This window comes from Falco peregrinus, chromosome 6 (assembly GCF_023634155.1).
Source record: "Falco peregrinus isolate bFalPer1 chromosome 6, bFalPer1.pri, whole genome shotgun sequence".
Classification (NCBI taxonomy): domain Eukaryota; kingdom Metazoa; phylum Chordata; class Aves; order Falconiformes; family Falconidae; genus Falco; species Falco peregrinus.
The window spans coordinates 84,039,173-84,063,714 of record NC_073726.1 but is presented as its reverse complement, the minus strand read 5'-3'; the positions used below and the strand labels follow the sequence as shown (position 1 = coordinate 84,063,714).

Genomic DNA, 24,542 nt, shown 5'->3' with positions numbered 1-24,542 from the left:
CCGCCCCGGGCGCGGCCCAGCACATTCGCCACAAGGCGGGCGGGTGCCGAATCTGCGGCTCCGGACGTGAAGGCTCTAACGGGGAAGCGGGAACCACCTCCCTCCTCCCCGCCCTGCAGCGGCGCCGCTGCCCGCCGCGCCCCCTCACCTGCCCGCCCGCGACCCAGGTGAGCGAAGCGGGAGGACGGCGCCGCGATGGGGGAGCGGCTCCGGGCCCCGGGGGCCCTGCGTTTGTTCTGGGGGCTTGGCGCCTCCCGGGGGAATAGAGGCGCAGGGGACCCTGCAGGCCTTTCCTGCCCACCGCTGGTTTTGCTGCCGCATCTCTGTCTGCCTTCTTTGGCCTGGGCCGCCGGTGTGGCGGCGCTGAGCCTGTGGTGGAGCTGAGGCCGCGAACGCCGGTTTCGGCGGGGGGCTTGGCCCTCCCCGCAGGGGCACGGGGCTGCTCGGCTGCGCCGCGGGCTGAGGCAGCGGCCGGTGCCCCCCGTGTCCTCCCCGCTACACCTGGCTCTGTCGGGCAGCAGCAGGGAGGCGTTCGCCACATCTCTAAGTTGAAATCCCGTTCGGTGATGGGCCAGGAGACCGCTCTGGTGACCGTGAGATTTTTGTTGTTAGCGTGAAGCGATTTAGGTTTGTTCACAAAGACAGACACCACACAAAAAACTATAAACTGGTCCCATGACTTTTGCTGTAGGAGATATGCTTTTTTTCTTTAGGTTTCTGCTCTTCTTCTCTTTGGACTGTGTCTTTTAGCACTGGGGAGGTTTCCCTGGGGAGATCCAGCTGGAGTAACATGTCTAGCTTTGCAGGTAATCCTCAAAAAAAGAGGAATTAAGTGAGATGAGGAGCCCTAGTCGAGAGAAAAATTACTGACATGGGTATGTGCTCCCCTCCTGTGTTTTCATTCTGTAGACAGTTCTTTTGCTTTTCTTTTGGCTTATTTCTAATGGCACTATTTAAAAAAATAATGACAAATCCTAAATCAGGTTACAAAGTGCCAAAATAAGCTTTTTCTGAAAGTGATTGCAAACTTCCACTCCACCCCAAAGTCTACCACCTGCAGAAAGGACGAAATAAAATCCTAGGGCACCGTGAAGGACTTCAGATTCTGAGACCTGCATGGCAGCAGTTACAGTGCGTCAGTTAAAGTTTGTTATTTAGTGAGGATTCCTTCTGTCCTGTTTCTGCTTTTAAGTCAGGAAGCTTAGGACTTTTAATTTGTAAGAGTAATTATCCAAATTCATATATTGGATACATTCAATTATAGCTTAGCATTCAATGTTTTGAAAACTGGTATTTATGTTTCAGCTCCAACATAGGTATTTGGAAGTCAAAATTGAGAAGTGTATCTATGAAAAATTTGGGTGTTTAAGTTTTCTTGCCAGAAGCTATCAACAACATTGTTTTTAGTGAGCATTGTTTACTTAGGTTTTTACAAGAATGTAACTCATGTTATTTTCATTTCCAATGCAGGAAATCAACTCAAGAAGATGAAGCCTAATAAAGGAAAGACCTGCACTGGGGAGAGAGACTATGTGTACAAATTTAATGCTGGAAATCAACATTTAGTGCTTACTGTGCCTCTCAAATTCCCAGTGCAAGAGAATATTAGTCATTTGCATGGACGTCTAATGCTCCTGCACAATCTGCCATGCTTTATAGAAAATGGTAAGAATTGATTTCTTGAATTAGTGTCATATATCCATGTCCACAAGTGTCTTACAACCTGTTTTAAGAAACCAAAAGAAGGTGTTTATTAGAACAGTCTTTAATAAATTGTTTTTAAAACAGAAGAAAGGTTAAATAAAATTACTGTCAGTACTAGTAAGGCATCCAAGTAAAAAGCTTTTCAGTTCTGTTTCCTAGATGATTAATGATGCTTCTACTGACATGTTTTGTTGATGGACCATTCTCTTCTTGTTACAATAGACCTGAAGCAATCTCTTAATAAGTTCATAGAAGAGGAAACTATAAAAGATTATGACAGAGAAGCTGAAATGGCTCTGGAAGCAGTGAAATCAGGAAAAGTAGACATAAACCAGCTGGCAGATACTTGGGCTAAAGCTTATAAAGAGGTAAGATTAAGGCTGAAAAGTTAATGTTCAGGACTTGCTTTGTGAGTGTGTGTGTTTAGGTACAGACAGAATCGCATCTGTGAAGATGAAAAATTACACTGAAATTCACTTTTGCTGATCAATTCTTTCTATCTGAAAGTGATCATTAAGTCTTTATCTAACAAGTTCTCAGTCAAGTTTTTTCCTGAATTTGAGTCAAAAGATAGATAATTGAGAGGTATGTAGCTAGTGATATTAAAACAAAAATAGACTTGAGGGTTAGTGCATTGGAATCGAAGCAAGAGATAGTAAAGTGCTACTTCTAAGTCTCAGTAATAGCAATGAAGACCCCTCTCTCCCCTCGGAGAGACTTTTTGGCTCATTTTCAAAGTTCATGTGACTATTTTACATTATTATAGCAGTGATGAGGCTTTGCATGTGTTCTTCAAAATATAGGAATGCAAAAGAACTGGAGGGGTCCTAGTGAACACAAAAAAAGAATGACAGAAACCGCAGCATCTGAGGAAACGTTTATAGGAATTGAATTTGCTTATCATGGTATATAGAAGGATGTTGTGAAAAATTCCAGAGCACACATCTGTTATAAAGAGAATTGGAAGCAAATCATCTACGTTAATGCATGTTAACAAAATGAAATTAGCTTAGCCTTTAAGAAGGAAAAAATCTGTATTGGGTGAGCATGGACATATGATAAAACACCGAAAGAGTTTGCAGTCTTCTGTGCTAGCAGTTTCTGTGAACAGGTTAGCCTGAGTGCAAGGGTTAGGATTAGATGATTTCTTGATGTTTCCAGTCTACACTTCAATGATACAATCTCAGTTCGTCAACTGAATCTGATGGAAATGATTGCAAAAGTAAGGAGTGTTTCAGTATAAAGGAGCTTGCAAAACTAGCATCTTTGGGCCATTCTTTGTTCAATAGAAATGGCTTTTCTTAAATCGGTGTTGTTTATCAAATTCTAGTGACATCAGTTTAGTCATGCTTTCTAGCAAAACATTTTTGTTTACACAGCTGGTGTTTTGGGCCCTATCTAAAATTCATCAATTACAAATATTGTTGTAGATGCTATTGTTCTTTCCAGGTTGGTGATGGCTCAAAATTGGTAGTTCCTTATTGCAGTCAGAACCTTGATGTTTCTGCTGTTAGTTGCTTTGAAAGAGAAAAAAGCATGAAAAGGGGGAAAATGTTAAAGCTCAAGCAGAATACAAAAAGCTCAAATTAGGAAAGATAATTAATGTATGTTGAACGTTGTGCATGCTTAGTTGGTTTTGCCCCACTGTTGCACGGGATCTTTCTATGTCCTAAAAGGTACCATATGCTTTTAAGTCTCTTGTAACTTTTAGACAACATTAGAATATGCAAAACCTGAAGAAACAAGCTGGGATGAAGACTTTGCAGACGTTTATCATGATCTGATACATTCTCCAGCTTCTGAAATGCTGTTAAACCTGGAACACAATTATTTTGTTAGCATCTCAGAATTAATAAGTGAAAGAGATGTGGAACTGAAAAAACTACGGGAAAGGTATTCCTTTTTTTTTCTTTTTATTTTTTCTATCTTACTAAATATTGGTGCATGCCACTGGGTGTATACAACTCATAGGACAGCATGTGACAACTTGTATTTGTCTGTGTAAACCTATTTTAGTTGTGTTTCCCTCTTTAAAGTCGTTTAATACTTAGTCTGTATTGTTAGGGTCAGCTATCCTATATTTCCTCAGTTACTGAAAATAATAAAAACCAAGGTTATCAAAGTACTGTAAGGTTTGATTTCCGTTATTCTGTCGACGTTGCAAGTGGTGTGGCAACGTAAAGTGCTTGGGATATCTGGAAAATAAAGTATATGAAAAGATGAGCAAAAGACTTGAACCAACTTAAGTCAGAAGCTGTTGAATTTGCAGTTTAGGAAAGCCTTTGCAGGATCACGTGCTTCCGACTGATTGAATAGTTGCAGGTAGCTGCTTTCTCCACAAGAGGGAACACATACAATGCAGGTTTTTCTTTCCCACCCCCGCACCCCCCCTTTTTTTTTTTTTGTTTTGTTAGGGTGACTAGGCTAAGGAAAATGAATGCACCCAAATACAGATATAGTATAGATGCTTGTGAGGTGCCTGAGTGTTCTGAGTAGGTCTGTTTTAGCAATGTAGGTGGCAATATTTCTCTTGAATTGTGTGTGTTTAAGCTTACGTTATACAGTGTGTACCTGCTTATATGGTTTCTTCTAGACTGAGTCACACGTATTTCTAATTTGTAGATAAATGTTATCAATAATGTTAGCAAACATTTTTGCTGCTTATTGACTCTTCTCAAGTATGCATATAGAAGAAAGAGCACTTAATCCCAAGAGCAGTAATGTAGAGCTCTTTTGTGATATAGCTGTGTATTGACTCCAGTGGCATTTATCATATCTATTTGTCATAATTGAGAAACTCCATATGGTCAGTGGCAGCTGAGACTATCCCAGATGAACGTAGGTGGTGTTCTGTTTACACAGGAGTTGACTTGGAATCCCTGCCCCTCAGCTCAGATTTGTTTTGTGGATACTCATTGCTAAGTCTGTGTTAGGGTAAATCGATTCCTTGCTGAAGAAAGGGCTGAATGTGTGTGAAAGAGTAAGTGAAGCCAGGGATTAAGAAGGCTAAGGAAGGACAGGGTATTGGATGAACTGATGATAGCAGGGCAGCCCTTTAACTTCAGATCCAGGTCCCCTTGTTGAGTGTTGTTTGAGCTGGAAGCTTATCTGACTATTAAAAATAGATGTGTTTTAGCCTACTTCCTGGTGTTCACCTGTCTGCATCAACTGTGGTTTTGGTGGGATGAAGGCAAGGGACTGAGTAGGTCCATTTCAGAAACTCTCCTAATGATAAGGATAGCAAAGTGCTACATTAGAGCATCTGGAGGTACTGTCATACCATCTTTTGAGTATCTGTGAGTGCAGGCTTTAAATGCATGAATTCCAATTCCAAAATGAGCAGATGGACAAAGTGATGTATGACATATCTTTCAGCTATGTGTTCAGTTGTATCTCTGCTTGTGATGAGCGTTGACCTGCTGACTGGTATAAAGGATCATTCTGTTGGTAGCTGTATCAATGTTAATGGGTATTCTTCTGCCAGTTTTTTTGAAAAGGTTCCTTGTTGCATTTGCTTCTCTTTCAGACAAGGAGCTGAAATGGATAAGGTGATGCAGGAGCTAGGGAAATCGCTAACAGACCAAGATGTAAATTCATTAGCAGCTCAGCATTTTGAATCTCAGCAGGTAAACTAAGTTCAGTGAACTAGAATGTCATACAAATAATTGTCTTAAAAAGAAACCCCAAAACACTCAACTATCACTGATGTTTTCTTAGGATTTGGAGAACAAATGGACCAACGAATTAAAACAGTCAACTGCTATCCAGAAGCAAGAATATCAGGAGTGGGTGATAAAGCTTCATCAGGACCTAAAGAATCCCAACAACAGCTCAGTCAGGTATTTAATTAAACCAAGAGGCTTCTGTCTGTCATAGTTCAAAGGATTTGCTTTTATATAATCTTTATTTCAAATTAGCCATTTAAATAGGATAGTCACAGCACATAAACCATCATAATTAAATATTTTATTTTTAGCCGTTTACTTGTAGGCATTTATTCATTGTTTAATGTTACAACCTTTCTTTACCAGAAAGTGTTGTAATGCACTGAACTACAAGTTGAGCTGAATACGGTTTCCTCCTATTTTGCCTTTATTTACAATACCTAGCTTTAACACTATTTCACAAGGCTATCTGGTGCTACCTAAGGATGTTCTGTAGAATAATTGTAGCTTGATAAATAGTAACAGTATCACACGTTTTGAATTAACAAGCCTCTTTTTTTTGTTTGTTTTTGTTTTTTTTCATGTATGCATCGCTGGACAGCTAAAAAATGGCAATGGCAATTTTTAGTGTGAACGCTTGTAAGAGTTGAATGAAAAGCTTTCTGATTGAGGAAACGGCAAGGAAATCAAAATTTGTAACTTGGGGAGATCCCTCACCATTAGTAACCATCTTTGCTACTAATAGGAAAACAGAAGTAAAACCTGATGCTTTCTCATGCCTCACATTAGTAGAAGAGCCTGTCTGAGTAGATTTAGGTGGATGCAGTAAAGAATTTCAAGGGAAACTACACCTTTGAACAAAGTGGATGCCAGTGATAAGAGGGAAAAGGCATGGATCATAATGCATGAAGTATTTCATCACTTAAGTATTTCCTTCTGGGTGAAGGAAGCTGAATGTGTGGAACATGAGGGAAGAGAGGAGGGGAAATATATTGGAAGATGATGCTGTATAGATTTCTCACTACTTTCCTCAGAATTTTGTTGTCTGGAAATTTGTTTTGGAAGTCTTTTGCAGTTCTTGGGTTTATCCCAGAATGTTCTAGGACTGCATAGCTCACAAGCAAACTGGCCTCTTTCTAACCTAGTGAGCAGGTAAAAGATTACTGCAGTAGTGACAGTCTGTTCAAGCTCTAAGCCAAATCCTAAAATATTTTTCTACGTAATTTTCTTGTTAGCTTTGTCAGGTTTTTTTCCACGAATCTTTAAAGGTAGTGACGTTACAAAGGCTATTCATACTTACCACTGTGAACCTCTTCCAATGTGCTGGCCTTCTACGGTGATAAGACCAAGATGAAGTTGCTTGGAGCTGAAAGCTAGAAGAAATGGACTGCTAGAGGTCCAGAGTCAAGCTTCATAATTTTGGATGCTTATAACAGATGTGAAGTGATAGTATTTTAGTCATTGTACTCACATACAGTAGCAGAAAGCGTGATATCTCTGTGTCGAGTCCTGAAAACTGTAGGCCCCTAGTACGTTTGAAAATAATGCACAGGAAGCCTATAGTAGGGCAACTAGAAACTTGAGAGAGATAGAAAAATGTGTTCCATACACCTCTCCCTTTTATGTCTATATACACACACATCTATATACATCCTTATGCATCTAGTTGCTTAGGGATGTGTATATATATTTATTAATGGTGTATCTCAGTTCTGCCTCACCACTGGGCATTTGGAATTAGTGGAATTGCTTGCAAATTTATAAAACACTTGAAGATGAGGCACTTTGAAAACAGATAAATTTTTCATTAATGCAGAAACAAATAGGAGAGATGTTCATGTTCTTTTGTGTCACAGAAACAGTATTACTTACGTTACTTACTACCAGATAGATTAGTTTAGGAAAAAAAAATTAAAACTGATGTCTGAAATACTTCCTGCTTGTTTGAACACTGTGGCATGTTTCGTTTAGCTTTTCTTAACCTTCCGTTTTGTATAGAGAAAAAATAAATGTTTTATCTGGTCACTTCATGATTAAGGGTTTGGCCGTTATAAATGGGCTGAGAAGAGGTGTTTTTTTTTCCTTTTATTCTTATGTTCTTATTATCTTATAACTAGGTGCTGTGATTTATTTTTATTTTTCAGTCTCAGGATGCTTTGCAAATGAGCTAGTTAATGTAAATCTAACAGTGGGGTCTATTCTTCCTACTGGTTTGCAACTGGAGTATTGCATGCCAGAAAACCCTCCCATGAATGGAGTTCATGCAAATAGGTTGTCTCTTGGTTTCCACAAAGCAGCTGAGAAAACATTAGACGGTTTTCACACAATATTGTTGGTCTTGAAAAGAATTAGGATGAACTTCTCAATACATTTCTCATTATTTTAGTGATGAAATTAAGGTTCAGCCCAGCCAACTGAGAGAATCTGTAGAAGGAAATGGAAGAATTTATGAAGAGCAAAGGCTGTTGGAAGAAAGTTTTACTATCCACTTGGGTAAGTAAACTGACACTAAAACCAAAGATGATAAAGGATGCTAATAAATAATGTATTTTAGCTATGTATTATTTACAGTATTTAACTGTCAATGTATATCGTGTATACAATTTGTAACTGTTTTGTATTTGCTCTTTATGTTTGTAAGAGAAGTACAGTGTGTGTAAACTGTATCAAACAGTATTAGCTACCTGAAATATACATAAAGGAAAACATTCTAGAGGCAAGTTTTTGTCCACTCTAGCAAGGTGACTAGTATAGAAAACACACTAACATCAGAAGGCGTAGCAATTAAAAATCATATTTTAACTTATGTTTGGTAAGAAAACATGGGTATTAAATTCATTTCCCATGATCAATTAACAGAAAAACAGATACTTACAGGTTGGGTTTTTTTTGTTTATACGATAGAGGCTTCTTGTGCTGTCTGTTTTGACTACATTAGTATTTCATCTATAGCCTTATAATAGGGATCAAGGCTCATTTCAGGTACAGATAAGCCTTGCTTTGTGACAGCATGTGAAAATACTTCATTTTTACTCATACTTTGTAAATTACTGATATGTATGTAAAACTGAATATATGGCTAAGAACTTTCTTTGAGTACTGTTGATTATATTTCCCTTAGATATTTTCACAAAACAAGGGAGCACTTTGATCCTTGTGTTTTACTAACAATCCTGAGTTTCCTCTTTTACTGTATGTATTAAAATCCTTTATATTCCATACAGGAGCTCAGTTGAAGACTATGCATAACTTGAGATTACTGAGAGCGGATATGTTGGATTTCTGTAAACATAAGCGCAGTCATCGAAGCGGAGTAAAACTTCACAGACTTCAAACTGCAATGTCTCTCTATTCAACTTCTCTCTGTGGCCTAGTTTTACTGGTAGACAACCGTATCAGTTCATATAGTGGCATCAAAAGAGGTGAGTCCTCTAACTGTGTATTGTGTCAGTGAAAACTAATGTTACTTTACTTGCTGCCTTCTCTCAAAAAAACATATTCCCTGTATAATTAAAATTTACTGAAGACCCTAATGTTTTGTTACCTTTTCACAATACCATGTCCAAATGCAGAAAGAGATGGATAAGGACGGGGGACAGAGTTGTGCTGTGGTATGCTGTTATCTCTCTCATCTCTTTCCTAGGTTTTGTGTTTGAGTAAAGAACGTGTTAGAGTGAACGCTTCAATGGTGATTTCCTTGCCGTAGACTGGCTTTTTATAGGGGCTTCCAACGCTTTAATGTCAGATGAGCATGCTGAAACCTATTTGCAAAGATGAAAATGAAATATGCTAAGACTTTAAATCGATAAGTAAATGTATAAAAATACCATGTGCTTTAAGTATCTGCAGCACTATTAATTCAATTTAAAATGAACAATAGGAATATTACTTGCCTATTCCTGGAAAGCTTAATTAGTAGCCATTGTAAATGCATGTCTTTTAAGTAATGGGACACTATGATGAAGGTGGTTTGTATCAAGGTTAACCAATGAAATGTGTTCATTCCAGTTTTGGTTACTGAGGCTTTCTCTGGGCCACGTTATTGACTTTTCCACCTTCCTCTTGATGTTTAATACCAAAATATTTACATTTGAAATGTCTTTCTGACTGGAGCCACTATTACTTGTCACTGTTCTTGTGTACTGTAAAAAAAATACTTGGGTTGATGTTCTCTGAAAACAGTGCGGAGTGAGGCTTGTAGCAAGAAGGAAAGGGAAGTGTACCAGTAAAAACTGCAGTTGTATTTGTGCTGTTTATGGTTTCCAAGCTGCTTAATTCTGACAGTTTTGTTTCACACTTGTACTAATTTTAAGTTGCTTTTTCTCTGCTTAAATATTTAAATTCATAACAAATAGAAGATTTATTTTATGCTATGTCTTGATAAAGGTGATAAGACAGACATTGAAGTAATACCGTTAAACACAAAACTGCATGTTCTAGACACCAGTTAGATCTTGCAGCCACAGTAGAGGGGAAAATAAGGAACTGTATCACAATCTAAAATATAATCCTCAATAAATTTTCATTTCTTTGAGTTCCAAAGGAACTTGACAGACTTCACTGTGGGCACGTTCCACAGCTCTCTGTACCACTGTTCTTTTTAAAAACGTTGCAGAAATGAATGTGTCCATGTCTCAGTTCCTCTCACGTAATTAGTTGGATGTATTACTTTAAACCATCAGTGAATGTCTGGTTGTACTGAGACCCTAAACTGCTATAGGTGGCAACTGACATTTGGGTACACTTCGTTAAATCCACTTTGTGGTGGCAGTGGTATCTTCTGACAGAAGAGCAGTAATAAACACCTTTGAGAGGAGACTTTGCTCTTAAATTGTAAGAGCTGTTTGTTGCAAGAGCACTAATCGGAACCAGTTCTCCTTCCTAAAAGGCTCTTTAAAAAGATAAATATGCTAGGGGGTTCAAAGGTTCATAAATTTGCTATACAGAAGACCTTTAAATAATAAATTGATGCTGCTGTTTAAGTAGAGTGTTGGTGGCTTGTGCAGTCCAAATTTCTGGGTTGCAAAAGTGCAGACACAATTTTCTGCTTCTGTTTTAAAGCTGGGGAAAAATGTAAACATCATAACCTTTATTTTGTGATGGGCTAGAAGCTCCCTCAAACCTCTGTGAGATTTTCAAAGATGGTTGGAATTAATTAACTTCATGTGAGTGTGCTACTTATCCAAGCATTTTACATTGTTTTGAGCAACACCAATCACTCAGCAAGCACTGAATGGAGGTATGAAGTCCTGCAATTTACTTGGTTAACCTTGTTTGTTTAGCTCTGGCCTGAGGAAGCCTAGGAATGTGCTTTGTTTAGTGTACTTTGTTAGTTTTGTTGTGTCTGGCAAACGTTTTGAGGTTGCATCTTTGGTAAATCTGTTACCCATTTGGTTCAATTTGTCTCCAAATTCAGGATGTTTGTCGGGTATTTGCAAGATTGAAAACCATGGCTACAATGTTTTCTGTATTTCTTGTAACGTATAAAAAGCAACTATCAAAATATACCTTTGAAATTTAATTTGGACACGTCTCTAGAAAACAGCCTTGAACAGAAGGTTGAATTTACATGTGAACTTTCAACATGCCAATTTAATTCAGACTATAATTTCTAAGCTAGATAAATAGTTTATATAATTTATGCATTGCCTAGCTCAAGTCTTTAATATTAGGACTTTGTGGGGCTACTGTGGCTCAGGTTTCGAGTAGGTGTAGCACACTCAAATGATAAACTAAAACTAACGTTAATTTTAATTTAAATATCAGATTTTTCAGTTGTTAGTTTCAATTAAAATGTCTTGTGACCTTGTTTTATCTCTATACACACGGAAGATACAATCTTCTGGAATATGAGCCTCTTCCTCCCTTGGTTTTGGACATCATAATTTAATAAAGCCTTTTGAAAATAGATTTTATGGTAAGAGACTGCATGTAAAAAGATAAAATACATTAAGATTTTTCTCTCTGCCCTGCCTGTTCCAGTTGCAGCCTGTTCACAGGAGTATATGGTGCTTTCCAGATAGGCAATCAGAATACATTAAGAACTGTAAGGAGGATTAGAACAGGTACCTCAAAGCAGGAAGTAAGTAGCAATTGTTTAGTATAGTCCAGCTCATTGCTAATAGCTTGTTTTGGCTCCCATTGACTTGCTTGGAGAAACGGCTGGACATTAGGATAAGAAGCTTAGAACACCAATCTCAGAGGCAGTATGTTATGATCCTGATTATCAGTATAATATTTCCAAGTCTGACGTAATACTTATCAGCAAAAGGAACTTGCAGCTCTCTGATGACACTTTTCTTTAACTTTCAGATCTGTGTCTTGGGAACTAAAAGGAAACAACTGTAATTCCAGCTTTTGAGATACGCTATTTATGAATTTCGTTAATAGCTCTCATTTTTCAAAACAAACTGGAATGCTGTTGTTGCTGTTGGAAGTGTCTGTTATGTATATCTTAATAAAATATCACAGATTGAAGAACTGTTAGTAATAAGGCAGCATTTGTAAAGCACAATTGCATTTTAATGTTCATATATTATTGCTCTTATTTTGGTGGGAATTTTTTGGTCTGGGTGGTTTTGTTTGAAAAGCAGCAACACTCAAGGTTTGGGTTTTTTCTTCCCCAAGCAATTAATTTATTTCAAAAACTGTTTTGGCTCTGCTGTAATTATTTTAGAATTTAAAGCCCTGCTATACTCCTCTTTATCTGGTTTGGGGGGGTGGGGGTGCCTTTGTAACTGGCTTTGCTTGAACAGTAGAGCAGAATTATGTCATGTTCCTAACCACAGCCTTTCAACATGGATTTTAATCTTATATTTTTTCCTAGATTTTGCAACTGTTTGCCAAGAATGCACAGACTTCCATTTTCCTGGAATTCAGGAACAGCTTGAAATTGTCCAGAAGGTTGTACTTAAGGCCAGAGCACAGCGTAGCAGTAAGTCAAAAAGACATTGTGGTTAGTGACAACCAAAATTACTTTCCTTGAAATAGAATAGTGGTCAGCTGAATGGTTATGGTTATGGGCAAGTTGATTTCACTCTTCTTCAGTTACCTGACCTATAAAATGGAAGGATCAAGATTATCGATATACTGAGAAATCTGCATGAAATTCTCTCCTCATGGACAGCATGTTCACATGATGTTTTTGCTGCCATAACAGGTGTAACTTTACAAAAAAAAAAATAATTAAATTCTGAGTCCTTAGGTTCTGATCACACTGTCACAGCATGGGAAGTGTATAGGGCCATTGTGCTTTCCTCTGCAGTTTAAACTGCCCGTAGCAACATAGACTTTATCTGACTTTACATTTAAATAGAAATAAAAGAGTAAAGCTTTAAAAATTGCAGGAAAGGAGTTATGACTCTTTCCCTTCCTTTAAAAGTGAACACTAAAAACTGAATAATAAATTGACTAAATGTGATGCTTTTTAGTGCTAACCAAATCCTTCTGAATGGTTTACTTTGCATTTATATTTACCAATGGCTGTGAAATTTTCTGACCACATGGTGTTAAGGTTGTACTTGTACATCATGAAACTTTGTTTTCCTTGCAGAGAACTACTTATGTGATTTAAATACCTCAGTAACATGAATAGATTCATAAGAGTACATAGAAAAACAAGTTTTCTTAGGAACCTGCATATTGCTGTAGTCTTGAGGAAGTAACTGAAAGCTGGTTTTATACTGTTGACATGTAAATCTCTAAAATTTTTCTTGTAATACTAGGAACAAATGTGTTTAAAATAGTTGCGTTATTTAAAAAGCAATGGGAAGGTTCTACATTGTTGTGGGGGCAATTTGGAAAGTTTAGTATTACATCTGAGAATGTCGTGTTTTATCCAAATGAAGAGGTATCGTACGATGATGAAGAAAGTTACTGCTTTGAGATAGAATTTGGTTCAGTGTCTATTAAAGACAGCAAAAACAATTCCTGTGCATCCCTCTGCTTTTTGGGGACTTCATGGTAAAAATTCAAGCCAGATAGCATCTCAGAATATCGAAGTTCCATGCCAAAGCACAATTAACAGACAGTGTATTTAATATATGTGCTGTGTATTTATATACAGAAAACAAAAGTAGTGGAAATGAAGAGAAACTGAAGAATATTGAACGAAACCAGTCAAATATTTTGCCAGGTGAGTTCTGTTGCATTTTTCCCCTCTTCTTAAAGCAAGTTGTGTTTTATAGATGCACATTTTTAGCTCTGAAGTCAGAATATAAATCATAAACTAAACCCGAGTTGACCTCAATCAGAGGAGAAGGATGTTCTTGTGGCTAAGGCAGGGAACTGGGTGTCAGGACATCTGGTTTCTATTCCCAGCTTTGCCACCGCATCATGTGGCTTGGGGCAAATCACTTCTCTATGCCTAAAATTTCTTTTCAGAATTTGAAGATGAAAAAAAAATCTGAGCATCTTGGGGAAAAGGTGAAACTGAAATACTAGCAACTAATATTGTTTTTGAAAATAATTATATATATGTATCACTGTTGTGATACAACAAAGCGTTTTAGAAGTTTTTTTTTTTAACTTTGAGAATGTACAAATCTGTCCCCCTCAAAGAGGAATTATCTTCTGTATGTATTTTGATTTTCAGTAAGGAAAGTTTCTGTGGAATTTGAAGACTAATACACAGTTGTAGTGGGGAGGAGTTAAATCCATACAACCTATGGCCGAATAAGAGGGCTTCTTAAAATTGCCTTCATGACTGTCTTAGATCTTGTTAGTATAAGTGGATTATAAATCGGCTTAGGTCCTTAACAGATAAATCCAGGTCAATCTTGCTGCAGTGGTTTGTGTATTGCTACTGTTAGATGATCATTGCTGGGCATTACTATTTCCTTAGCAGTCATCAGAAAAGCATACATATCTATTCTTCAGCTGTCCTTGTGCAAAGGTAGTATCTTAACTTAAACGACCAGTGAGAATGGGTTTGAAGAAAGGTGTTTGTCTGTTCACTGAAACAGTAGGGATATTGCATACTGGCTTTTCTGTTGACTCTAGTATAGAATTTTGATCTCCAGTGGAAAGGTGAGATGGAGACACCTGCATTTTGCTGCCCCTTACTCTTTCTCTACCTTTAATAAATGAATATAAAGTCTAAAAATGCCCTCACCAAGATGTCTTGGGTAACTTTTTTGAAAACAGCTCTGTAACTAATCTTGCCATTGTTAATAATTAGAATTTAAAATAATTTATTGATACGTTAGTCTTCCAGTACGTATCTCAGTTGTTATGTAACCCACTATCTTTTTTCCACAGACTTTTTGCATCCTTTATTTTAACCCATCCATTTTTGCTATTTCCGCCTCCCACATCTGTCTGCAATTCAGTGCTTACATTATATATTTTGAGTATTACACCTCCTCTCTGTTTGTTTTTGTTTCATGCTATATATAGATCATATCCGCCTGTACTGGCACTGTTATGTCTTATTACACCAGGTGTCCCTGATGCCAGTGAAACCCATCAAAGCAGGGAAGCGAGTGTAAGATGAATGTAAAACAATGATATTCCAAGAGATTTTAGATCAGTTGGTTTCTAACTTTTTTTTATCTCCTTATGTATGTGTTCTGATCTCTGTTGTATATTTGTATTTGCCTTTTGTCTTAACTGACCCTATCCTTACATAACCTAACAAATTGTATTTCAGTACAGGTCACTACCATGATAACTTGCCTTCTTGGTTTATGTTGCTGTGTAGGAGAATTCTACATCACGCGCCATTCAAATCTCTCTGAAATTCATGTTGCTTTTCACCTCTGTGTGGATGATAACGTAAGATCTGGTAACGTAACTGCTCGGGATCCTGCAATCATGGGACTGAGAAACATTCTCAAAGTTTGCTGCACACACGACATTACTACCATTAGTATTCCTCTGCTACTGGTGCATGATATGTCAGAAGTAAGTAAATGTAAAGATTTGGTTTGTTTTTATCTTCTAGGATGCAACAAAAGAGATTTTCTCAAAGGGTGTTTCATGCTGGTTTAGGCCAAATAGGACAGTTTATCCCAGTCACATACTCCTGCCACATCATTGTGCTGGCCCTCATATCTATATGGTGACCCAAATTAAGGAACTAAACCAGTTAAAAACATTTCAGCCAGCTGAATCACTTCAGTTTTTTTATTCCTGCCCCTCATTTTGGACACTTCCTTGATCCAGCTCAATTGTACCAGTATTAATGAAAGATGGGACCGCATGCCTGGAAGTCTCTGGCAGCAGCTCTTGCTTAGAAACTAAGACTTCAGAGTCACTGATGTGATAGTGATACTAGAACCCCAACTAATTGTTGCTAGCTAGAAAACCTTAACAGTAAGTTTTATGAGCAGCAGAACTAGCAAAGCTTGGCTGGGAGTTCTGTATCCCTGAACACTACTCTTTACCTTCTCAGCCCTACGCAGCAGCACCCAAATTCCACCTTTTGCTGTGAACTGTCTCCTTCATTGCCTAATCAACTGCATCCTTAATTCCTATCCCTGTTTCCTCCCTAAGCCCCCCAAATACCGACTAGGCAAGAAGCAGCATATTGCTGAGGCTCTTTGTAGATACAAGTGTGCTTTACTTATTGTGCTGAGCTTTTGTATTCTCTTTTTCGGTGGGACACTAATGTAGCGCTTGCCTCTTACTCAACTGTAACTTTTCACAGTGCACACTAATGTAATACCACTGAAAACCTCTTTCCTCTATCACATCTGGCTCACAAGATACTAGCAGAGAAGAAAGGGGATGGGAAGGAAGGGAGAGAAGCAGTGGACAGGTAGTACAGCCATATGCCTCACCTCCTTAGGAGGTGAAAAGTCTATAAACTTAAAAAAAAAAGGGGGGGGGGGGGCGGGGGGGGGGGGGGGGGATAAAAATAAGATAATGATATTACCAATACCTTTGCATGGATAACTGTAGTCTGCTGTGAGGAGATTTTTAAATAACCCTTTGATTTTTCACTTGTAAATTTCAGTGCTGCCTTTCCTCCTTTGAAAATGCCTGACTTAGAGCAAGATAAAAGCTCGCCAGTGGATTACCTCTAACAGTGACTTTTTAATAACAGAATTTGATTGGAACGCAGTTCCAGATCTTTTACAAGATCGGAGTCTATTATTGTGAAAGTGCAAGCAATGCAAAACTTGAAGTGTCCACTAATTAAGCTCCTAAAGGATATAGTTCCATACATAAAAGTAGACTTTTAGGAACAGATGATGTTAGTTCTGAAATTTTTCATTTCTGGTATCAAGACCTTTTTTGGGGCACAAATGCAAGTAACCAGCTCGCAGGACAGCAGCCTGGATTACTCGTGGGACTCAGTGACTCAGTTACTGTGTTTCATAAATTTATTGACCTTTTTTTTTCTTAAGTTGCCATTTGACTATATTCTTTTTCTCCTTTTTTTTTTTCTCTTTTCTTTATACCTTGCTAGTTTTAGCTTTCATTTGCTTATCTGTAATTTAAAATACAAATAAAACACAAGACCAGGTGTTCACATGCTTTTGAGTGTGTTGTTGCTTGGATGTGTGAAGCTGAAGAATTACCTTCTTGTCTAGCACTGGATTCTTAAAAGGTCCTAGTAAAACAGTTTACCTTTTATATTAAATTTCACGTCTCTGTAGAGTAAGCAGAAAGTGACCTGTACGATAAGTGTATGTTTGGCCAAAACTCTGTTGTGTGAATTGCATTAGCAGCATTGTGTATTACAGTGCTTTGCAGCTGGCTGACCTCATTTCAAACACAAAAATATGTAATGTTGTTGACGGAAAAGTGAATAACAGATTTCTGAAAGTTAACTTGAACTTGGTGCCTTCTGCAGACCCAGTTTTGAATACACATTTACCACCTACATAAAAACAGTTTTGTAAAGTGGTTAACCAGGAGCACAGCTGCAGAGATGTTTGCATGCTTCAATGTGACGGGTATTCATCGTGAGTTTTCTCTGTGCTTTTCCCAAAGTTTTTCTCCTTCCTATAGATGGAAGCGTGGTGTTTATAACCTCACAGAAGTAACGAGTGTATTATCTCAATGAAGCTATTACATTTCATTCCTTAGTTTTCTTTAGTCTGTTTTCTTTAGTTTTTCTTACGATGAGAACAACAAAAATAGATTACATTTCTCTGTTTTTATTGTTAAGTTAAACGAAGGAAAGAAACTGGGTTTGTCCAAATTCAGGACAACTGAGGCATTACTGTCTGATCACTGTTCTGGATCTAATATAAACTGGGGAACAGAATGGCTCCAGTAGCATGGCATAACTGAAAATGTTAGAGCTGGCACAATTTTTTGGTAGTTTCAGCACAGGAGCCGTTGCTGCCGTCTGCTCAGCTACACTGAGAAAAATGTTACTTTTCAGGGATCTCAGTCAGCTGTATCTATTACCATAAGTTAAGAGAAAAATGTTTGGGAAAAAAGTAGAAATTAAGGGAGTATAAGCCGTGTAACAAATATTTATGAACACTATTTATGTATATAGAGAGGTTATTGGTGGGTGTGTTAACCTCAAATATTTCTTGTCTGAATTTCCCACCTTTTAAATATATAGCTGCTCATACAGTGTTTAGGGTTTGCATAGATATGCTTTGAGTAAACATCTTGCTGATTCTTAATTTATTAAAATTAACATTGAAATTTGGTTTGAAATCTTTGTCTTATGAGACATTTATGGATTTTGTTTACATTACTTGGTTATGACATGGTTATGCAAAGGCATAAGTCTTTAGCTTTATAAAAGCAGCAGTCCCATGTAGTGAGTCTGTCACAAATTTGTTTGAATGAAGAGGTTTGCAACACATTTTTCTGATCAGTGATGCTGACCCCCTCTTTTTTTTTTTTTTATTAAATAAGCAGAAGAAATCTTAATTTGACAACAAGTACTTGCATCCTAAAAAGTAGCTGGGATGTGGTCTGTGCTGGTGAATAAAACCAGAAGTCCAAGGTGTATCTTTACTTGAATACTATTAAACAAAACCCATTATAGGAGATGGGGTGTTTGTTTGTTTTTATCCTGTCTCCTGCACTGTAATTTCAATCGGTACTTAACAAATACTTCATCGTTTCCACAACTGTTTCTTAGTTTGCATGTAGAGAAAAATCCAAATAACATGGCAAAATCATGAGAACTTACATTTTCAAACATGGATTAGAATTGAAACATTACTGTGTCATTTTCAGTTCTTGTGGCTTGCATGGAGTGACATTCTGGATCCAACCTGTTATTTCCCTGTGTGCCCGCAAGATTTAACATCTATGTTCCTCTGAAATAGCCCAAGGAATGGTGTCATATCCTGCTGGTTTAATCCTTTTAAGGCTTAGTTCCCTTTATTGATTACGTAAGGTACTCCTGAGTTGCCTTCAGAGCAACAGGACCTTTTTAGATGTTTGGTTTTTGCCTAAGCCAAAACAGTGATCAAAGCTACCAATATATGCCTATGTTACTTGTGACAGAAAGCACACATAAGTAGATAAATTCTTCCAGAAAGCTTAGAAATGAAAAAAAAAAATTATGTCCAGCATTGTTCAGATTAATGTATTGTATACCCTAAAAGCAGTGTCTATTGATGGTAGTGATTTACATAATGAAAGACGGTTTTCTGAAAAGATACTTTTAACTTACGCTGTTTTCTGTTTTTAAGTTGTTACACATTTTCGGGATGGCAGGAGATACTCCAACCTAAGTAGGAACTTTTGGCTTTCAGTAGTTGTTTAATGCAGCCATGTTCAATGCACTGTTGCAGTGTTATCAATTAGCATGCTTAGATAACCTTGTTTCTCAAATAACTATTTTGAGTCCTGAAATTAAGCTCTTTGATACTGACAGATTGTACGGTGTTTGGTGCTGCAAAAAAAAGGCTGGCTTTACTGAATAGAAAATTATCTAAAGCTTAAATTTGAGAAGGTACATAGAATGGATAAATTTGTTTCCACATCTATATTCCTGCATTCAGACCAGAAGGTGCTGATTTTCATGTTGGAGAGTACATCAGAACAAATAGGTACTATTTAAACTGAGAGAGAGTAGACTTAGATTAGATAATCGGAAGAAATTCTTTTCTGTGGGGATGGTGAGGCACTGGCACATGTTGCCCCGAGAAGCTGTGGGTGCCCCATCCCTGGAAGTGTTCAAGGCCAGGTTGGGTGAAGCTTTGAGAAACCTGGTCTAGTGGAAGGTGTCCCTGCCCCACGGGCAGGCAGTGAGTATGTCAATAAAACTTAGAATCACCAAGAACAGTTAGGCTCCTGGCCGCACTTCCCAGCAGTAACCGATGATTCCTCTTTGGCTAGCTGAAGCGTGAATCTGACAGTTATCTGTTGGACATTATACATTTTTCTGTAGCTCCGTAGGGGAATTTAATAACCCTGTTTCCAATGACAGTTGTAAGATTGTCAACAGTATTTTTATTCAATATCACAGCTTAAAAATTTGTAGATTGTTCTGACAGTGGGCTGTCCTACCAATAAGTGGCGTGCTTTTATGGTCACCTATAGGGTATATACTGCCTGCCTAGAGTACTCTGGAAAACTGAATCCCTTTTTATGGCCTGTAATGTTGCTTGAATACCTGCTTGGAAAATGGGGTTCTGTGGCAGAAATGTATTATTTTTAGTAACTTCCCTATTACTGCTCTTGGTTAGATCATTGGGCATTGAGTCTTCATTTATTAATTTTTAGGAAATGACCATCCCGTGGTGCTTGAAGAGGGCGGAACTTGTGTTCAAGTGTGTCAAAGGTATGTTAGTGGGTGCTTCAGCTAGGGGGGCGGTTTGTGTTACATGTGGTGACATCCAGCCTTGGCTTAGGTTGTGTATTTTCTTAAAAAGGTGTTTTTCAATAAGGTGTTGTTTGTTTAAAACATACACTTACATTTTCTCTTTAAAATTGCTAACTATCATTAGTTAACTGTTAACCAGGAAATAGGCTCAGACACTTCGAAACATTTTTAGTCTCTATTCTAAAAGATCTTTACAATGTAGACAGTAGAAGGAAAAGCCCTTACTGCTGCCTTGAGCAGTCTCTGAAGGAAGGCAAGAGCTGGTGGTTCTCTGCAGTATAATTTCCAGTGTCGTCTTTTTAGTTTTATTTTTTCAGACAAAGAGACTCCCTGCATTTTTCCAAGACTACTTTATACACTAATTAATCTCTTTGCTGGAAAGTCCTCATGACTCATCTTGGTTTTCTGTCTTTCCAAGTGGTGTTATTACTTACCGCATTCTTCTGTGCTGCACTCAAATACTTGAACCAGTCATTTAGAGTTTTTAAAATGTCAGTAATGTTAAGTTTTCCTACCACCCACTTGAGGAACCTCTTTCTATTGTGACCTTTATTAATTCACGATGGAATATCATCCATGTAGCCACTTTCATTAAACAAATATTTTTCTGAGTATCTTTATTTGCTGCATGTTCCGTGGACACGCATTTAGTTCATTTGTAAGGATATGCTAGCATAAAAATGCCATATCATAACTTGAGCAACAAATGAGCGCTGAGCTTTTGCCACATAAGTAGGTCCAGGTAGTTTCTGTTGCTGCCAGATTGTCAGCGTACTTTTGGCAACAGACTTGTGACCACATCCACATTAATGAGTACATCAGAGCTAAAGGAAAGAGCTGTTTCTCAATGAAAGCAGGCCATTGAAAGAACTCATAACACGTATATTTAGAGAAACCTCTCACTTTTGCTGGCTAGCACTGGTTATTCTGCTCTTCAAGGGTATATTGATTTTCTCTGTAACACCTCATTAGATTTTCCAGTTGAAGCAGATTTCAGCCAGGACATTGGCCAAATCTGATTTAAATGTGATTAACGATATCCCTAGTTACAGCAGTTAAAATCCTAATTGTACGTGAAAGCTCCCTCACTGCTTGCTAACAGTGTCATTGACAGGGAAGATTGCATAGGTAATGCATACAGTATGAATGCTGGTTTTTAGGTTTCATGATGGAGATGGCCTCGTGGGATGGAGGAATTTCTCGGACTGTACAATTCTTGGTACCACAGGTAGGTTAAACCTTGTTCCAGCAGACATTTAACTTGAAGTTAAATGTCAGCAGATCTAGTTTTTGTTTCTTTGCTATGCCCTGCTCTTTTTGTGTAAGCTTAAATTACTGTAGTTTTGGTTCCTTGCCTATAAAACAGGAATGAGGGGTTTATATTTTTTGATGTCCTTTTTTTTTTTTTTTTTTTTTTTTGATGTATCTTCTGAGGATGCTAACGTTTCAAACTGGGAGGTTCACCTTTACAAATGGTGAATACATCACCTTTGAAAAAGATAATTTTTTGCTATTATTTACTCTGAAGAGGTGGGCTAACCTTGCATTACATAAGTTTAGGCATTTAGTAATCATATTGTCCAGCAACTTGGAAGGTTGCAATGCGCTGAGTTCAGTCATGCTTCCACAAAGTCATTAATGACTCCAGAAATTTGAAGTTAATTGTAATTAAGATTCCAAAATGATTTAATTTGGAGTTCTAGCTAATCTTCAGAAACAGGCAGTTTGCCAAAGGTGGCCAGCACTAAGTTTTCTTTGTTTTAAAAAACAGTACTGGAAATAATATAAAAATCAGAGTTATATTAGGAGAGAAATCACTACTTTATCAAGAAATACATGTTAACTGCTGGGCAAGGAGGAAGCCAAGAATAAGTGCTTAAGTTGAATCTAATCCTGGAATTCAGAGAGTAGGAGTCCTATAGATAAGAAACAGCACTGTCCTGCGTATGCTAGGCAGAAATAATCAATTACTGGAAACGGAGACATCACATAGGACACAAACAGTATTTTTAGGTCAGTCTCTTGATTGAATTATAACACATAGTTTGAAAACAATCCTTGTGAACTTCTGAGAAAACAGCAGTTCTCTTAACTGTCAAGAGCTGAGAGACACTTAATTCTTCCCAACTACAGCAAAAAGCCAAAGCTTACTGGTGTATTTTTTCTAATTCTTTCTTTTTTTTTTCCCAGACAATTTCTGAGGAAATGTTTTACCAGCTCAGTAATATGCTTCCACAAATCTTCAGAGTATCCTCTACATTGACTCTTACCTCTAAGCACTGAATTATGTGCAGCAGTGAGACGTATCCTGTTGACAAAGCATGCGATTACAGAGATTCTGGACTGGAATGTCTCTCTTCTGAGGGATGATGACCCTGAAGTGCTATTTGTTGCAGTTTCAAGAATCATGTCACCCTAATAAAAGATAAATGCTGTCTGTACTTGGGTATTAGCAGTTGATTTTTTGCCTTTTGCTTTGTTTCAGCACAGTATTAATATTGAATTCCTCACCTGTATCTGAAAGACATTCAAATATAACTTATCGTATGTTATCTACAGAAATATAGGTGATTCTTGTGTAGTAGGAATAAGAGCTTATGGTAGGAGTAGGATCTTCTGCATGGTCTTTAGGTTGTTGAGTTTAAAACATACTTTGTTCTTTTTTCTTTTTTTTAAATGTCACTGAACAAATTAATAATGTCAGGTGTCGCCTTAGCATAACTGATGTAATTTGTCACAGTGACTGCACAATAAAATGTATTACTGCCTCATTTTACTGTTACAAAATCAAAGACATGAAACAAGCATTTTACGTGCTATGTTTTGTAAATCACAGAAGTTACGTTAAGAGGGGGGGTTCCCTCAAACCCTTTATGTTAGATCAGCCTGTCCGTTTCCCAGGAGAGATGAGACCCTTGTGCCTGCCCAGCCTGCCCGCTGCCTGCGCTGTGACAGCCCGCTGTATCGGAGGGGATGTGACCAACCTATTCAGGGACCCCCGCTGACAGCGTCACTCAGTCAAATCCCTTACAACAATGACTCAAACCTCCAGAGACTTGTACAAAATGAACTTCAGCTGGAGATTTGAAATGAAGATTTTTTTATTATGCAAAATACGTATTGGTGGCAGAGTAAGTTTTGAAGATTGCTGGTGATAATACACTGACTGCAAAACAAGCTTAGAACGATACACCTAACAACAGCTAGCGTGTGCTAGTCAGAGGCTGAAGTTCTTACCCAGTAGGTGGCCCTACGGGGTAGAAGGCAGGTTCAGCCTGCCAGCTGATCCCAGAAGCTACGATGGAGTCTTCCCTAACTTCTCCCCTCCTTTGCTCGCTTTTTATACTTCATAGTATGTTGTGTATTCATTGGCATACACAGGTTGGGTTAAAGTTTCTCACTTCCAATGCAAATTATTATGCATCCTCAGATAGCACTGCTGAAGTTCGTTACTAACTATGCATGTTCTCTAGGTGGGGTCGTGCCCTCTTTTGGGGGGCCTATTTGAGTCAGAGGTTAAGATCTTCCATTGCCACAATTATCTTTCCCCTATTTTCAACTAATTTGCTATTGGCATCAGTGGATTGTGACAGTTTATCAGCTTGTCTCCTCTTACAGCCAGAACTTTCCTCGCTTGAAGGCTTCTTTCTGCGTAACTTAATGGTCGTCTTTTCGCTCCCTGTTCTTTGTTCCTCATCATTCCCAAGGCTGACTCCCTTGGTTAGAAGTCACTTCGTTCATAACAGCTTTAGACAGTGGGTCAACTTGACCGAGCTTTATGCACAGATTGATTTAACATACATTTAAACACTAAGTCAGAGTTTGGTAATTCGGGAGTTTAGACAGCAGTTCCCCATTCCTGGACTTATTTTAGCCCAACACCAGTCCATTTTCTTTACATTTAAGTGGAGCTTGAGTAACTGTAGTCATACATATTTTTGTTACTGATTGGTGTCACGTACCCAGTGAGGTGTTGGTATCTTGGAGGCGGGTAGCTTTGGGATGGAAGTGTGCGTTGGTATTACGATGGATTATTTCATCTGAGGAAAGTAATTTCACCACAATGGTCGGCTCAGCAGCAGACATCTCAGGTTCTTCATGTGACAGCTGCCATGCAGCTTACCAGCTGTGTGGTACCATCAGACTCCCCTTCCTGCAGGGAGCACAACAGAGCCTGGCTGCGACGTCTCCACCTCCGTTACTCCTGCCAGCACATGCTGAGGTGGCAGGGTGTGCTGCTTAGGGAGCCGTGGTAAAGTAGATTCCATGCATGCCAACCATCCTGAAAGTGATAGCTCTATTTTACCCTAAAAAGCTTTCTGTAATACCACACTTCTGTTATGTCCCAGTTTTCTCTAATCCCCCACCTCCTCAGTAATTTTCCTGCAAAAGAGTTTAAAAAAAATAATCAAAATAACATA

At 38.1% G+C, this 24,542-nt stretch overlaps 1 protein-coding gene across 3 annotated transcripts; it reads left to right on the top strand.

Annotated features, from left to right (window-relative positions):
* Window positions 1–13: 13 nt before the first annotated feature.
* C6H12orf4 (chromosome 6 C12orf4 homolog) lies at window positions 14–22,562 on the top strand. 3 transcript variants are annotated; one of them, XM_055807821.1, is made up of 14 exons: window positions 14–167; window positions 1,471–1,665; window positions 1,927–2,072; window positions 3,416–3,597; window positions 5,231–5,330; window positions 5,422–5,543; window positions 7,756–7,862; window positions 8,594–8,791; window positions 12,196–12,324; window positions 13,435–13,503; window positions 15,070–15,272; window positions 20,022–20,079; window positions 21,282–21,349; window positions 22,312–22,562. In XM_055807821.1, exons 2-14 carry the CDS (start codon window positions 1,488–1,490, stop codon window positions 22,402–22,404), a joined length of 1,653 nt encoding a protein of 550 aa, XP_055663796.1. In that variant the 5' UTR covers window positions 14–167; window positions 1,471–1,487; the 3' UTR covers window positions 22,405–22,562. The 3 variants fall into 3 exon arrangements, with proteins under 3 accessions (XP_055663796.1, XP_055663794.1, XP_055663795.1); XM_055807819.1 differs by lacking the exon at window positions 14–167 and adding an exon at window positions 755–875; XM_055807820.1 differs by lacking the exon at window positions 14–167 and adding an exon at window positions 759–875 and having other exon boundaries at window positions 12,196–12,303.
* Window positions 22,563–24,542: the final 1,980 nt, after the last annotated feature.

Coding starts and splice junctions, on each gene's coding strand:
- C6H12orf4 (XM_055807819.1), top strand. Junction 2,073..3,415: donor GGGCTAAAGCTTATAAAGAG/GTAAGATTAAGG, acceptor TGTAACTTTTAG/ACAACATTAGAATATGCAAA. Junction 8,792..12,195: donor ATATAGTGGCATCAAAAGAG/GTGAGTCCTCTA, acceptor ATTTTTTCCTAG/ATTTTGCAACTGTTTGCCAA.